The following is a 17,575-nucleotide window of genomic DNA, read 5'->3' as shown; positions in this document are numbered from 1 at the left end:
GATATGCATTGACGACGACACACTAATCTGTTGTTCGCGCGCACAATATGTGCATTCTCTATGTCTTTTTCCTTTTCTCTCAATTTCAACTCTCTGTTGCAACGATCATTGCGTTCCTTGTTTCTATAATCTAAATTTAAAAATGCCGCGCGACTTTCTTTTCTCTTCAATTTTTCGGTCGAAGCGAAAAAAAAACACACGCTTTTGTTTGGTTCTCATGCGGCGGTATTCGTGCATTCTCTTGTGGTGCATTTTTGTTCGTTCTTTCTCATTTCAACAGTCATTGTGTGTCTCTGTTTGTCTCATTGCCTCTTTCGTTTGATAAACGGTTAAATTTACATAAGAAATGCAGCTAAATAAACCAAAAAACTCATCGTAAATCAGAGTCTTTTCTGTACTTCTTCGCTGAAGCGGCTACTTCTTCAGTAGCTATGAACGCACGGTATATTTTTGGCCTCTTGCCGTTTTTTTCTCTTGGTCGTTTGTTTATTCATTCGTTCGCTCATTGTGAATCAATTGAATTTTAATTGAAACGAAGACGACTCCTTGAGAATAAAACGCGCACATGCATTCATTGAATTCATTGTGACTCAATTTTTAACGTTTAACGAAACCAAATGATCATAATAACATGATATAAACAATGTTTGATTAAAATGCATTTGAACGATCGTGAGCCCGGCTATTTAGATCAATTAAACGAAACATGAGAAAAGAGACTTGCAAGTTAAGAGCCAATAAATTCCAAACGAATACACATTTTTATTTGATGAGAGGAATTCAATTTTAATATGCCAAGCATTTTTTGACGAATTTTTCGCACTTAATGATTGTATTACGCAAACATACACGGCACGCGTCTTTTTGGTAACTCAATCATGGACAAACTGCTCTTTTTGCAACACTTACGAGAGTTTTCTTACTTCAAAAAGCAACGATAGGACACTTTACGCATTTTGATGAGCAAAATCAGCCGTCAATCAAGAAAATTGCGACAGCAAAGACGAGGCCAAACATAAAAGGTATCGAATTTTATGTTTCATGAATAAAATCAAGTGCAGTTTGAAATGGATACAATGTCGGGAAAAAAATTGTGCTTTTTAATTGAAAACAATAAAAAATGACGAAAAATGGATGGTTTCTGATTCTGATCGAATATTTCGAGTCAAAAAATGACTTCAAAGATGCTATTGCACAGCTTTCTAAATGATGCAAAAGATTCCATTCGAGTCCGCGTTTCAAATTCTTTGTCCCGCATCAAATTCCTTATGACGTAATTCTCATGCAAAACTCGTCCATACATTTTTGCATCACCCTAGGGGCAAAGCAGTACTAGAATAATCATTTTTGTTTAAAGTAATTCTATGTTGTGAGTAGTAATCTATATTAATCCATAGTAATACACACTTACGTAAATTCTAACAGCAGTGCAATGACGTTTAATGTGTACGTTATGTATGACATTTGCTAGGCATAAAGCGATCGCCGTATATTTCGGATGAGACATTTTATTGTTAAAAAATGGAAAATATCGAATTTAATTTAATAAAAATCGAATAAATTGTTTCAATTCGCAATATTCGACGATCGCTGTATTCCTAACGAAACGTACACATGAAACGTCATTGCACTGCTGTTAGAATTTACACAAGTGTGTATTACTGCGGATTAATATGGATTACTACTCACAACATAGAATTACTTTAAACAAAAATTATTATTCTAGTACTGCTCTGCCCCTAGGCATCACCGAATGGTATCCCGTTCTCATTTTTGGTGTGCCATACGTTAATCCATATGTTGATGTGTATCAATTTCGTCGAGTGTCTCCTTTAATTTTGTCTTGTTATGCGTTGGCTCATTCGGTTCTTTTCTCGCTTGAACATGTTAAACCAGACGAAAGATCACTGGAAAAGTTGATTTTTTTTTTCGTAAAAGTGTAAAAACATTGTGTCCACTTCGGTTTGCATCACAACAACAGTGATGATGAAATCAGTGATTCGGTGATAATTTTTAACGGTACATTTTGTTGTTGTTTTTGCATCGCATCGGCCAGAGAGACTGAATTGACACAATTTTTGTTTTGTTTTCGACACCGTGCAGTCTCTGTGTGCCATGGGATAAATTTCCAAATGCATAAAGGTTTCAATTTGCAAGTTAAAGTCGCATTGGCATTGCTATCGATGTCGATCAGTGAACAGAAGAGAGAGAGAATGCGCTCTGTGACAGCCGCACTATCAAGTGACAATCTTAAATTGGCCGTTTTGTTTTGAATTGTGAGAGAATTCCGGAATTCTATGAATCGACAAAAATGTCTCTCTCGCAAGAGCACGCGCAACTTTAAATCCACATCTGATTTATACACACGGGTGTTTTGTGTGTGTGTCTGAATTTTAATTCGAAATTGTTGACACCAAGATCTTCCGTTATTTTTTGTACGTGCAAATTATATGGTTTTCGAACCTTTTTTCGCCTGCCAGCCATCCAACGAAAGTTTCATAATTTTTTTCGTGATTCCGTTGCGTCGCTGGTTCGTGTATGGTTTTTCAAATGATGTACACGCGCGAATGAATTGATGATGCTTTTTTTCTATTTTTCATTTGTTGATCGTTGTTTTTTCTTGGATCGAATTAAATACCTTTGATTAATTTGGAATTTTGAAGTGATACGTCCACCTAATACCCAATTTATTACGTGATAATTTCTGAAATTGATTTCTTTGCAACGTTTCATATTTTAACAATAATAACGAAATTGTCGGCTTTGTTTCTCTTTCTCTTTCTTCCCCTCTTTATCTCACATTCCACTTCTCGCGTACTTGTTGCTTTATTCTTCTCTTTCTACCTCTCTCATTATTCCACATTATTCTTAAAATCTATTGCTTCGTGCTATATCGTCTCTCTCTTTCTTCCTCATTTTATCTTCGTCTGTCTAGTTTTCTCCATTTCAGTAGCTCTTCAAAAGTTCAACTGTTTTTGTCGCGTTGCATTGTGTAAACATTCACATTTAAAGTCCAACAAAACTGGCTCAATTTTCTTTCTTCCATTCCAAAATCCGACACGATTTATCATCTGTTTACGTGAACATGTGTGCAACTGCGCTCTAATTATATCTGAGTTTCAACGTTTTTGAATAATGACTTTTGTACGTGGCAATTAAATGGAACCTGGCCACCGAAACCACTTTACTTTTACCTACTAAAGACAATATTTACACAAAAACCGACAAATACACACACCCAGCAAACTATTGACAGTAATAACATGTTTTTCTGAAGCTCGAAATCAATGACTTCGGTTTAATGGTTCATACCTTCATTCAGTGCCACTTTATCACACGTTTCTTTTCCCCTTATCGGTTTATGACTTTTATTATTGAAGAAAGTTTGTATCAACTTTGTTTAGACAATTTTTTTGGATCTATTTACTCTCTGTGTTCCGTATTTATTCAAGCGAGAGTTCAGGTATCATATTTTGATGCGAAGCAAAAGATAAGATTGAAGCGACTAATTTATATTCTAAACATTGAAACGCACACGGAAAACGGTGGATTTTACCAAACAACAAATATGGAGTTGAATGAGCTTCAATTGTACAAAAATTATTATTTTGACCTCGCTCACAAATCATATAGTTTTTAATTCCAAATTTGGCTATCACCAATAGACCCACGGGACAAAGTATATCTGATGTTCTTTTATTCAGAAATCAAGAAAAAATTCATTGTTTGAAATGGAAATCATTTTTTTTGGTCGAATTGAGATCATGCAATAAGAATGTGTTGGAAAAAAAATGGTACAATCACAATTGAACGAGTCCAAAATGGGGCCGATCGCCGATATGAATAGGTCATTTTGAGACAATTATTATCAAACCATTTGTTTGAACATTGTTTGAATGGAAGAAAGTGACACGCGAAGAGAGAATGAAATCAATATGATTCATTCTGGACTATTTAAGGCAAATATATATCTTGCATGACAGAAGTGTGAACAGATACGATAAAGAAATGCTTTTCTGGTAATTATTCACTATTGATTATGTCGTTTCGAAATTAGTTTTTTCAAAGACGTCAGAAGCAAATGGATAAAATTTGGAATTTTTGTATGCAGTTGTAGATGAGTCAATTTTTAAAATTTGACCTCATTTCGAGAAAATAAGACACGTTGCTTGAGTTTCTCGCTTTAAACGTGTACGAAGTTTGCTGCATCGATGGGGATATACAGTGAATCTAATTTTTTTGATAGACAAAATAACAAGCAAAGTAGCAGAGAAACTCTCCACTAACATAGGATTCATATACGAATGGCGTGTGAGTGGAGTGTGTCATGCAAAATTTTGTCTACCAAAAATATTAGATTCACTGTATTCACTGGAAGATAAATTAAAATAACAAACTTTGTTTGGATCGTTTTAATTATGATATTAAGATCTTATTAGAAGAATTTTTTTGTCCAGAATGTTTGACTTTTTTATTCAGAACTTTACCAAAAACATCTCAAAATTCAATATAAAGAAAACAGCTTGTACAGATTTTTGATCAAATACAGAATACAATCATGGAAATATTCCAGAGCTTGAACGAAATGATTCAACGTAATGACAGAAAAAGTTGAACGTAATGATTCAATGAAAGTGCTGCTACAGTGTCAATCAGTCTAAATGAAAAAGTCGAAAGTTTAAAAAGTCAAAATCGATTTAAATTTCAAGAGAAAAAAAATTAATCAATTTTCCCTTGTTGTGTTCTGTTTTTTTCTCGAGTGTCATCAATTGGCTGAAATAATTGAATCGAACACAAAAAGATCAATTGAAAATTGATAAATTTAAAATCGATTGTTTTGCGTGGCCATTCGACGAACACTAACCTGTCACAATTGAAAAAAGTGACGCGATCGCAACCGAACTGAAAAGCCGAGTCCACGAAAAAAACAACATCGATTCGGTCCACAAATCATAGACAAAAGAGGCGCGAGTGCGCAATCGTTAATTTGATTCTATTTGTGCGAAGCGAAAGACACCGCTGGAAGAAAGACCGAAACGGAAAAAATTGAACCAATCAATAAGTGATTGACGAGACGGAACAATAATTCGATAATTTCATACAATAAAAGAGAAATTGTCGAAATGGTCGTTGACTTGGCAAAAAGTGCGCAGTCAAAAAAAAGACGGTTTCTTCAATTAACACATGATTTGAAAATGTGCCGATTGCTTCGAACGGTTCTTTAAAACGAACCGAAAAAACACACGCAATTGAAGAAACTGATGAAAGATGTGATGAGTCGAGAGAAAAAAAAGCGTCCGGAGAAGGAACGAAATGGGTTTGATCGACAGACAGCTGATATGTGAGGATGTGACATACTTCATGCTAATTTCCGCATGACGCCTTCTTGCTTGGGTGCGACATTCAATATCTTTTAATTACTTGCACAGACAACAACAGAAAAGAAATATTTATCGAAATTTGCGTCATGTTTCTTTGTTGTTTAGTCAAAGTGAAATTGATTTTGGCAAAATAGGCGAAATAAATGCCGAAAGAGAGTCACGCTAATCCATGTTAAATCTCGAAATAACTCATGATGACCATGTATTGTGGGTTGAAAATTACCAATTTTGGTTCGCATCATTTGGTCATTTGCTTTATGCGATGATTCAACAAAAAAAGAACTATTGTTCATCGCAACTTCTATAAAATTTTTGCCATCGGTATTAATTGAGATGCGGGCCGCCTTCTGGGCTAATGACCATGACAGCTGATCAAAGATCTAGATCTGTTACCGTTGCTTTGGTTACACTTTGTCTATACAAAATATTGATTTTTCTTCTTCTTTTTGCTCGCAGCGGGTGGACCTGGACCGTCGATCGCGTCAAAGCCAATATAAAATTTGAACACTTTTTCCATTCATTTTTTGCCCAATCATTGTGTCTGCTTAAGATTCGATGCGCAGTGGGTCGCTGATTGATTCGATCATAGTCATTTTTTGGATCAATTTACAGCTATTTAATTCGAAATATTTTTCCGCCTAATTTACCGATTCTGGTTGACTTTCACCAGGTGACAAGAGCACATTAACACACTAGCGAGATAGATGACGTCGTAACCTCTTGAACTGAATTTACTTCCATCTAATTGCGCATCGGAGTGTTGATGCGATTGTGTTCTAATGGATGGGAACAAACACGGTTGATTTCGAACGATTTGTCGCGCGCACCTTTTCGCTCACAATGACAAGTCTGTGGCAAACACGCCAACATATAAATGAAATCATAATTTATGATGCATTGTTTTGCCAGAGAGTTTATCATCCGAGAAATACGACGAGAGCAACGGCCAAAGAGAGAACAAAACAAATGATTGCTACTGTGACACCAGCCGCTATGTTAAACCGTTTTTCAACAGCACTCTCGTGCTCGATTCGTATCGCATGGCACAATTCACATCATGCAAACAACGTTTGTTTTTTCTCTTCTCGGCTGCTTTTAATTAAATAGATATACGCTTTGTTTTATTTTCAATTTTTTTCATGAAAAAAAAAACAGTGCTAAAGATCCAAATCAAATATTCTCCCAATTGCAACGATTTGAGATTTTTTTTGCTTTTTTGAATGAACTAACATCGTGCGCCAACACTTATCGCCCGGGAAAAATCTATCAAAAGCATCGCTTTGTATAAAACCAATTTTCAGTCAGATTGCAACGGAAAAAAATTACCGATTTAACACCCAGTTACCTTGTCACCATTCTTGTAAATTTGAACATATTCGAAATTCATAAATAGATGGGAATTAATAAAAAAATGAGAAAAACATTGTAAAGTATATATTTGAAATTATAATGAGATTCAAGTGTTCTTATCGCATTTTTCACACGCTTCAATCTCTTCAATGCATTCATTTTCGAAATTGAGCTCAATTTAAATCGGAATTGTGTTGGTTTTGAATTTTTCCAAAACAATTATTAATTTCAGTCACACGATTTCATGCTTACTGAAGAGGCAGCACATTTCTGTGTAAAGTATTTATTGGAAAAATCGGTAAAACGATAGAAATTACGCTTCCAAAGAAAATATTTGGTGTTTATCACAAGAAGTCTGGAGGAACTGAAAAATTGAAATAAAATTGTAAAAACTCCGAAATTGATGTGCAAGAAAGACATAAAAATCAAATTTCTCCTGAAAATGTGCGTCAAATCTCTTCGAAACGTTAAAAAACTCATGGAATATCAATTTTCATCGAGAAGATTTGAAAGCAAAGTAAATGTTTTTCTGAAAATTGCCCAAAAAACATGTGTCTGATCGAAAGTTCCAAAAAAAAAATGATCGCACGTCTGCTATGTGTCGAGTTAAAAAAAACAGCTAATAATGAGACGTCGCGGTCTCCATAATCGGCACATTAAAATCATCGACACAAAGCAGCACCATTAATTTGTCGCAATTTGTGGTAGATTGTCGCGTGCAAAGCATACCTTAATGGCAGACCATCATCAGTAGTTTTAAAAAAGTGATAACTTTCATCACCGGAACCGATTAAAACGGCAAGCCCATCAAATGAACTGTGCAAACATGTTATTTCATCGGTCTTCGCACGTCTCAAAAAAGAGTTAAATGATGTTACTTTTCCGCACCAATGGGTGCGTACAGAGATCAATGTGACCTTTTTTCGATGCCAATCAAAACATTTAAATGTTCCACTCTTGTTAGAATTGCGACAGCCGACATGAATACCTATACTAATATGACGACATGTGCGGAAAAGTTCGTCTTACTCTTGTAAGACTCTTTTTTTTTGTATTTTAAGTATGTCTGCTAAATATTGGGTTTATAATCGTCGATCGTCTGGTTGAAAAACTGATAATAATAGTGGGTTCGATGGTTGTTTATGCTTGAAACTGGAATGTATGTTCACTTTCACTGTAATCACCGATGAAGATCACACATGTATTTGAAGAAGAAGAAAAAAACAGCCAAACCCGTAGAAAATTGTTTGTATCGCCAAATACGACGGTCTGAAACTGCGCAAACCGAAGCAAGAAAATGCGCACACAAAAATATATTTCACTCGGCACTCTGACATGTATGTGATACATGAATGTGAAATCGTGAGCGTGCACCGCTCGATTTTCACTTGTCGTTGTAGTTTTTTTCGCTCGTCTCTTCATTCGATTCGGGTCATCTTGTAATGCACCACAAAATTTTATGCAAACACATGAACAAACGATGACAATTTCCGAAAATGCACCGACTGGCTCACAACGAAAAAGTGAAAATTGTTTTCGCTGGTTAAACAATTGGAATTGTTTACAATGCCATCGGCTGTGGTGGCTGTTGCCGCTGTTGTTGTTGCAATACATTCCATTTTCAATGGGGACACATTGTTTTTCACTTTTATTCGCTTCAATGCATTGCCGAAAAGTAAAAGTCGCCACGATAGAGGTACATTTATAAATTTAGTTCGGTGTCGAGCACATTTCTATTTACTTCTTTTATACCGTCGCAAAAACACACAAAAATTCTCGTCTGTCGTCGTTCGCCGAATGGAAAGAGAGACAGAGAGAAATGAAACAAAGACATAATTTATGTTAACGGTAGTCTTAAACTGCCAAATAAACACATTACGCTATTGATTCTCTCGTACTGTTGCTGCTATTGCTGCCAACAATCAAGATTTATGGAAAACATGATTCAATTGGCGAATTAAGCGATTGTGCTGTTTATGAGCGTATACACAAGCATTCTTAAAATCTCAATAAAATGGTACATTTTTTTCATGTTGAATGCAAAATTATTTCAATTGAATCCATTTATTTGGAATGTATGTTCGGGATTGGACAGGAAAAAATCTTGAATCTTAGGTTCATGGTTTAATTGTTGGAATGGATCTCATTGATATGATTCGCTTCGCTCTCAAATTAAAAATAGAAGTGTCCAGAGTCAAACTCTGTTCCGCGAGAAGAATTCCACAAATTTTCTCATACATTCCCATTTGCCATCGTTGGCATTTAAAAACATTTAAAAGGTGCGAATCACAATAAAATTTGTAAAAAAAGTTCGAAAAAAAACAAAAGTCAATTGACATTGTTTTGATTTATGCATGTTATTTGAGACACTCCCTTTTGGCAACTCATTCGCAAAACAAAATCGGTTGTTTCACAGTCTCCTCTCACGAAATATAACTGCAATTCATTGATTTTTCAAAAATTTGAATCGATCGCTCGCCTTTCATTCAGGTCAATAAAGCTAAAATCTGATCGATTCGATTAATTACCCTTTTTGCAAAGAAAACTTGTTGAAAATGAACCAAACAACGAACATTTGTTTAAAAGCCGCGAAAATTGTTTAGTAATTAATTTGTGTGCCGAATATGAAATCTCCGACGCTAATGAAATAGAAAGAAAAAACGAACGTTCATAAACAAAGCGCACAAAATATTATTTATTTTTTCGTATCTCAGTGACTAGATCAACATTGATGCAAACCGAAAGCCAACAAAAAACGCAAACTGAATGGAAATCGGTTTTTGTATTTTGTTTCTCTAACTCCATGAACTGCTGCACCTTTTTCTCGCTTTCATAAAAAATAAAATGTCTTACATCCGTAAGATGAACTTTTCCGCACCGTGATCCACACCATGCATTTATTACAAATCTTTTACTCAAAGAATTCACGAGAAAACTGAACCTGACATTAGTTTTAAGATACAAATAATTTTCGAAGCACTTTTCATACAAAAACTACTAAAAATGAGAATTTTTGTATCGCAGCCATGCCTATATGATATCGTAATCATGTGAAAATTTGCAGAAGGTTATTTTTTCACAAAAGGCTAACATTCCGAAAGTTTGAAGAAATTTCAATGCATATTAAGGGTACTTCCCATACAACATTTCGTTTTTGAGCGAAAAATCCAAAATTTTGTTCGGGAGGTGCCCCTAATATGCGTTGAAATGTTTTCAAACTCTCGAAATGGTATTTTTGTATGATAATAATAACCTGTGCAAAGTTTCAGCTCATTACGATATCATACAGGCATGGCTTCAATACGAAAATTCAATTTTTTTGAAATGTTTGTATGAAAAGTGTGTCGAAAGTTATTTGTTTCGCAAAACTAACGTCATATTCGGTTTTCTCGTACCCAAAAACCCCTCAATACACATTTTTGAGTGTTTAAGTACACTTTAAATATCACTTTTGGAAGAAAAATTGAATTTTTTCTCATGAATGGCCATAGGCATCACACCAGACATGACACTTCACTCTGTCAACCAAAGTGGCTCAAAATCTAATGGTTTCTATTCCTCGGCACCCCCAATCATCCTGTGAAGTCAGATTTTGAATTACTTTTTTTGTTTGAAAGTTATCGTGTTAACAAATTTTTGCGTACAGGGTACAGCGTACAGCGTACAGGGTACCACGCACATACATTCGGACATCGAAAAAACGCTAGATTCGTGTTTCCTGGCTCCTAAAACACCCAGAAAACATGTTTTTTGAGGGTGTTAATTTTTCGACCGATTCCAATACTTTACCTTACACACTAGGTGTGTGCAGAAAAGTAAAATGTATATAATCTACGTTATAACACGGAAAAGTAACGGCATCTCGTGCAATAATATAATGTGTGTGCGCGCGCTCGCGAGCCGTGTTGAATCTCAATGACAAAGCATCTTTTACGACGTCGCCGTATACGTTTTCATAATTTTGAATAAGTGTATGTGTGATTCGCGACCGACATAATTCTGTGGCCCAGCACATAACTTTTTGCTATACCTTCACTTCGGTTGAATTGAGTGTGTGTGTGCTAAAATGCAGCCGCACCAATATGTCAAATGCTTGCACACATGCGAATGCGAAAAAAAAAACCTTTCGACACACCAAAAATGTGCAACACTTGTTTTTATTTATTATTAGCAAAGACCACATCTCACCTGAATGCTGGTGGTGCGGCTATAGGCGACCTGGCTTCAATCCTCTCAAAGTGAATTTTTTTCTTCAACGCGTCGAATTTAAGGAAATCAATTGAATTTCTCTTTAAGAAATAAATAAAAGAACACTCCTTTGCAATGAAAATAAAAAAACGAAAATTGAAAATAAACCACGATCCATTAGATAAAGCCTCCATTCGATCGGCAAGATCGACAAAAACTCACTTTACTGTTCAATTTTGTTGGGTGTTGTTTCTTTTGTGTTTTGAATCGGTTAAAATGCGAATTGATGTTTAGTGCGGTGCACCAGCGGTCCAGAGTCGGTGCAGAGAGCGCCAATGAAATGAATGCGGAATGAAATTGCATTTCATGTGTAAATATCATGCACTGTTGCGATTGCTTCGTTCTTCACAAATGTTATGCAAACGCGGAATATCATGCTGGAATATGTTACTTTGGCAATGCACAATGGCAACTATGACTCGATTTTCTATTATATTTTTTGTGGCTGTGTGTATGCGAATGCAGGTTGTTGCTAATTGGAATGTAACAGTGCAATATAATGATTTCTCCAGTGCCCGGTCAAATCTTTGTCTGTTTTTTGCTCTCTGTTTATTTTTTTGGGTGAATGGTTTATGAGTTTCGATAAGATTTCGCCATTGTAGCGCTGAGTAAGAGAGAATCGATCAATTTGGCCGATTGAGTTGGCAAACTGACCTCTTGCACAACAAGAGGCCAAGTGAGCTAAAGCACGCAAGACTCATTCGTTCAACGAAATTCCCATCGCTTTCAATGTTGCACACAGAAACTATATCGATGACGAACATTATTCGAATGCATCCGTACAATTTAAAAATTTCAAATGAATGAAACTCTTTTTTGCATGCAAAACTCTCTTTTTTAAAATTCAAATATATGTTTTTTTTAGTTTGGGCAAATGTGTCGCGCGTGTGTGTCTTCCGTCACATTCCCAACTCTGAATGGAATGCAGATAATGACGAAAAAAAAACCTTACATTGTTCAATTCACCGAACAAAGAGACGCGAATTGTATCGTAAATTGCACAACATACACTCAGTTTGGTTTTAAACGAACAAATTGCATATTGGCAAAACTGTCGCATATTGTCGAAAGATAGAGAACGGAGAGAGAAAGAGTGAAAAGTGAATAGAAATGTGTACAATTAAACGATTTGTCGCTGTCGGTTTTTTCTCTGCTGTGACTCGGTACGACGCCCCGGAGAAAGAGTTTGGAATGCAGGCATAAGAGAGAGGGAAAGAGATAAAGCGCGAAAAAAGTGCAACAATCATCAATGAGAAATGGCATTGACGTTAATTGTGAGGCATTTGTGCACACGAAACGAAAGAGAAACAGAGACAGCCAAAGAGAACGAAGTGGTGCAAAGCAAGAACTGTCACATTCATTGAACTAAATGAGCGTTAATTGAATCAATTGTGCTCTTGTTTGCGAACATGTCATTTGAAATGAAAAAAAAATTCGTCACTAATTGCTGCATTATGTATCCGTTTCAATTAGACGGTAGAAAGTGGATTGACCGTTTCATCCGCCAGCTCACAAAATCGCATTATCAAATCAATGACATTTTTCAGAAATGACATTTAATTTCAACGACAGGGCACGATTCGGATTAATCAGTTCGTTAAAATGCACACACACTGTAATCGAATGCACATGGGGTCAAGTGCAATTGCTTATAATTACGATTAATATGATATGCACGAGAGAGAGAGAGAGAGAGATAAAATATGAAAAAACCGGCCAGCATCAGCTATTTTGAATGAATGTCGCCATAATGTCGCCCCCGCGAGCACCATGCTGATATCATCGCAGAAGTGTTTGATTAAAGCCGACACACGTCCGATGATAACACAACGGCTTATAATCAAAGTCGAAGGACGAGTCGCTTTTGTTTTCAAAATTCTCATTTCAATTGTGGCAAATGCAATGTGGGCAGGAGAGGATGTTTGCTGTTGACGCATCGCATTTAATAAAAGAGCCAACATCAATTAGAATTTGTCATCATAGTCGCACATGCACCAAAAACGCGCCACTTCCAAACTGATTAAACACCATAATTAGATTTCATAATGAAAGTGTCATGATTATAATTACAATATGTCATGCCCTTACATCCCAGAATAGAACAAAAACGAAGAAAATTGATGAAATTAAATGAAAACAAAAATCCAATTAGAAATTTCGAATTTTTTTTAATTGACTTTTTTAATGCAGAGAAAAAAACAAAATTCTTCGAGCAAAAAGTAATTTTCCTGCGTCAACTGCCATATTGAGTTCACTACTTCTACGAACAAACCACCAATTTACAAACAAAATTCGCTTCCAATCAAGTTTTCATGCGAATTTTGTCGCTTTGAACTTGGTCTGTAGAAAAATTCATGAAAAGAGACCCAAAAGTGTTTCATATGTATGCTCAAAATGGTCCAATCGTGTTCAGAGTGAATTTGTTGAGTTCAAAGCGGATGCGGTTTTACTTCGGAATGCATGACAATTCTAGCTATGGAATTTCCCTCTCATGCATTACACAAAACAGTGAGTTTTCGTATTTAATTCAGCATTATTTTGATGAGCTGCGCATAAAATTGGAAACAGCCGAGATGCTAAACGCATTTTTAATCGTCGTCATCATTTCAAATGAAAATGCGTTGCCACACATGTTTCATACATATACGACGACCACAACACACAGTGTATGTGCGCTTGGCAAGAAAAAAAAAATGACGATTCAATTAACTTTCAATAAACAAACCGAACAAAAAGAACACAATCAAAATATTTTAATCGTAAAAACAGTAGCCGAATCAGATAGAGGCATACGCGCGTTTCGATTTTGCTGTGCAATGCTCGAGCGTTCGTGAAGTTTGTTGCGTAAACAAGAGTTTAATAATAAAAATTGATAAACCAGATGTTTTTGCTCTCGTATGTTGGCCACCACACGATGCACTGTACATATATACCAAGTCACTTGCTATCTGTATCTATGTTATTGTCTCTCTTTCTTCCACAATCGCTGATGCGCCCAGTTATTCGACTGAATAAATGGTATTAAAGCCCGTATTTCATCAATTACAATAAATAATTTGTTCTTTTCGTCATCACTTCGCACAAACAAACCATTTACGCTCTTTTCTTCACTCAAAATATGCCGCTTCGATTTTATGTTTTTAAGAATTGATGGCTTGAGTAGATTGTTTTGCTTTTTGGTGTGGTTGAGATTTCCACGCGCGTTCACAGCATGAATCTCACGCGCTACTGTGTTTATTTATTTATTTCTCATCGAAATCGATAGGAAAAAATCATGTTTGTGTGAATGACGTCATATGCGAATCCATTTTCCTTTTCAATTAAACAGATTTTCTCTCTAATTGATTTTTCGACGGATTTTTTTCGTTCATTTTGACTTACATTGCGGTTACCGACCCGATTTTAAATGAAAACCAACAAAACAGACGAAATCAATCGTTCCAATTTAAAACAAGATTGAATTATGCAATTATATCGGAAGAATTATGGGCTCGATTTTTGATGATACACAGACTTATTGGAATATTTTTCAAATGCAATGTAGTTTTCTTTGTACGAAATTGAATTTCATAAATATTTGTTCGATTAATTTTTGTATTTTCTCTTTTCAGATTTATCACGTGCCCAACGTCAGTTGTCAAAGAGTTTGGACGAATTTAATTTTGAATGCATCGGATCCACACAAACCGATGACGAACAAGTGATTGTCAATAGTCTTAAACAGTTTAGTAAATTGATTGCTAACATCGAAGATGAACGTGATAACATGGTGAGCATAAAATAAATTTCGGATTCTTTTTGTTACAAAGTCATTATTTCTCACACAAAAACTCAGATATATTTTTTATTGAAAGGATTACTCATTGTTTTACATAGTGTTCAAAGTCTGAATGGACATTTTACATGTCATTAAGTTTGATGCCACGAGCAGTGGCTTCCTTCAAAACGCATTTTACAAAAGTGCCGCTGAATTCACATCTGAAATTATCGTATATATCAAGGCATATGACTGATTCACGGTTTTTTATGTATACTTACTCATCGGCTTCACGTGGAGCTTTACATATGTCACATATTTCCTTGCCTTTATCAAGCTTTGTTTTATCGGTACCACTCATTGCCGCCATGCTGTTTGCGGCTTCACAATCTACTTCAAGAAATCTATCATTGGTTTTTGCCTGTGTAAGAGATGTATAAATTAGTTTTCTCTTTGGATGTAATGATTATCGTCACCGAAACTATTGAATTGAATGATACTTCAAATGAAAAAAAAAAAACTAAAAAAATTTCGAAAATGTGTGTTTGACTCCTTTAGATGGTTTCACATCAGTACAGACTACGATTTAAAATGTCATTCAATTCGACAGAAAGGGATATCGATCGTGACCAGTGGTCATCAACTTGAAATACCATATGAAATTGTTTCAAAAGACAAGTAAGAGTGCATTTCGCCGGTTTTGTTTCCGACAATTTTCCTTCCAAGATTTTAGTCATTTCGGCATCGGGAAGGCCATTGTTTTTTCTGCAATCCTCAGTCATCATCATGACCATGTCTTTGATTTCTTTGGGTAATTCCTGAAATTAACGCATTACTTTTTACTTTTTTCGTATATACTCGTATTAAATTGCTAAACTAGAATAAATTCTGGAATTCGAATTCAACGCTCATTAACGCCAAATAAAGCAGTGGCGGAGAAGCGAGAAAATAGCTTTTAATAAGTAATACGTACTTTGGCTTCTGAGACCAGAAAAATTACACACACAAACACTGTTATTTTTATTGAATGCATTTTTCGAGTAAAAACTGACAAATTCTTTCAAGTTATTTTAAACAAAAATCAAATTGGGTATCATTTTCGATGGAAGAATATTTTGGTTTGAAAATCGAATCACTATTAAACATTCGAAACGTAAGTTCGCTCAATATATAGCAACAGTCGAGCTTGATGACGTGAGATAAAACTTGGAACGTCAATATATCGACCGACCGGAAACACAGATGCACAGGAATCGATCGAATAGCATGCAATGTTGACAATTATCTCGAAATATATCAGCGAAATCAAACTACATTTTTCACTTATTCATTTGATTTTAATTTAATTTGAATTATTTCACAACAATATCAACGATAACGCCAATTCACTAAAACATTGAGTCAATTGATTTTTATCAGAATATTCTTTTTGTCGCTCTAACAATATTTATTTTAAAAAATTTGATTATTATTCAAATCCACGTGGAAATTGTTTGAGAAAAATTCCGAAAAATTCATCTATAGAGTCTAGACTCTATTCCAATATTCAATTTAAGCGAAAAAAAATCGATGTAAACAAATCTCTTTCTATTTTCAGTTGGACCAGGCTCACGCTCAAATCGTGGTGCCGTTGGAGAATTTTCGGAAGGATCGAATTGGCGGCGTTAAAGAGCATAAAAAGAAGTTTGACAAAAAGACGGGAAAGTTTTGTCAGGCACAAGAGCGATTTTTGAACATGTCTTCAAAGAAACCGGACAACACAATACAAGAGGTAAGAATCCATCCAAATAAATTGCGTCACAAAAAATGACACTTTTGCTCCGATATCATCATGAACAAAGAAAAATGTGCGAATCGTACAAAAAAAACTGTTTCGAGACCGTCTTCGTATTACTTTTCCGCACACACTTAGTGTGTAAGGTAAAGTATTGGAATCGGTCGAAAAATTATCACCCATAAAAAATGTGTTTTCTGGGTGTTTTTGGGGCCAGGGAACACGAATCTAGCGTTTTTTCGATGTCCGAATGTATGTGCGTACCCTGTACCCTGTACCCTGTACCCTGTACCCTGTACCCTGTACGCTGTACCCTGTACGCAAAAATTTGTTAACACGATAACTTTCAAACAAGAAAAGTAATTCAAAATCTGACTTCACAGGATGATTGGGGGTGCCGAGAAATAGAAACCATTAGATTTTGAGCGACTTTGGTTGACAGGGTAAAGCTACCATCACTTACAATGGCAAATAATGTAAAAAACTGCATGATGGCGCCATCTCTATGTGCTCATGAAAATTAGAACAAAAAGTTTGTGTAGAATGTTAATTGTTTGAAGTTTGAATACGGAATCATTTGTTGTGACGTCTGTCATTTTACGCTCGATAAAGATATACCGTGTAAATTGAACAAAAACCGATTTATTATTTGTATTTAGTGAATTTGTGATGGAAAATAAATTGAAATTACTTTGCACAGTTTGTGTCATCGAAATTAACTGCGAGGACGTTGCATATCACATGGTTTTTCTTCACACAAAATCAGTTGACATTTTTGACTTTTTCGCACCAAAAAAAAAAATGTTTTAATTGCCTTTGGTGCTCGTTTGGATCGCGAGTTCAATGCCAAGCACATAGAGATGTCGCTCGGAACGTGAAGCTCAAAAAAAATATACAGGTGATATAGAAAGCAAGTGAGGGTAGGGGTAAAGTGTCATGTCTGGTGTGATGCCCATGTCCATCCATGGGAAAAATTCAATTTTTCTTCCAAAAGTGATATTTAATGTATTCTTAAACACTCAAAAATGTGTATTGGGGGGTTTTTGGGTACGAGAAAACCGAATA

At 35.5% G+C, this 17,575-nt stretch overlaps 2 protein-coding genes across 2 annotated transcripts in view; one reads left to right on the top strand and one right to left on the bottom strand.

Annotated features, from left to right (window-relative positions):
• LOC116348361 (rho GTPase-activating protein 26) overlaps positions 1-17,575 on the top strand; it is a 122,030-nt gene that overhangs the window by 89,855 nt on the left and 14,600 nt on the right. Inside the window, exons 3-4 of the mRNA XM_031779340.1 lie at positions 14,591-14,748; positions 16,334-16,507. Coding sequence (XP_031635200.1) covers positions 14,591-14,748; positions 16,334-16,507 — 332 coding nt within the window. The remainder of the gene's footprint in view (positions 1-14,590; positions 14,749-16,333; positions 16,508-17,575) is intronic.
• On the bottom strand, positions 14,792-15,860 carry LOC116348376. The gene is made up of 4 exons (XM_031779363.1): positions 15,710-15,860; positions 15,390-15,554; positions 15,018-15,157; positions 14,792-14,957 (listed from the first exon to the last, which is right to left on the bottom strand). The coding sequence occupies exons 1-4, from the start codon at positions 15,767-15,769 to the stop codon at positions 14,879-14,881; spliced, it is 444 nt and encodes a 147-aa protein (XP_031635223.1). The 5' UTR covers positions 15,770-15,860; the 3' UTR covers positions 14,792-14,878.

Source organism: Contarinia nasturtii, unplaced genomic scaffold (assembly GCF_009176525.2).
Source record: "Contarinia nasturtii isolate CC-2019 unplaced genomic scaffold, AAFC_CNas_1.1 Cnas_scaffold_2367, whole genome shotgun sequence".
NCBI lineage: Eukaryota > Metazoa > Arthropoda > Insecta > Diptera > Cecidomyiidae > Contarinia > Contarinia nasturtii.
This window is presented reverse-complemented; position numbering and strand designations above follow the sequence as displayed.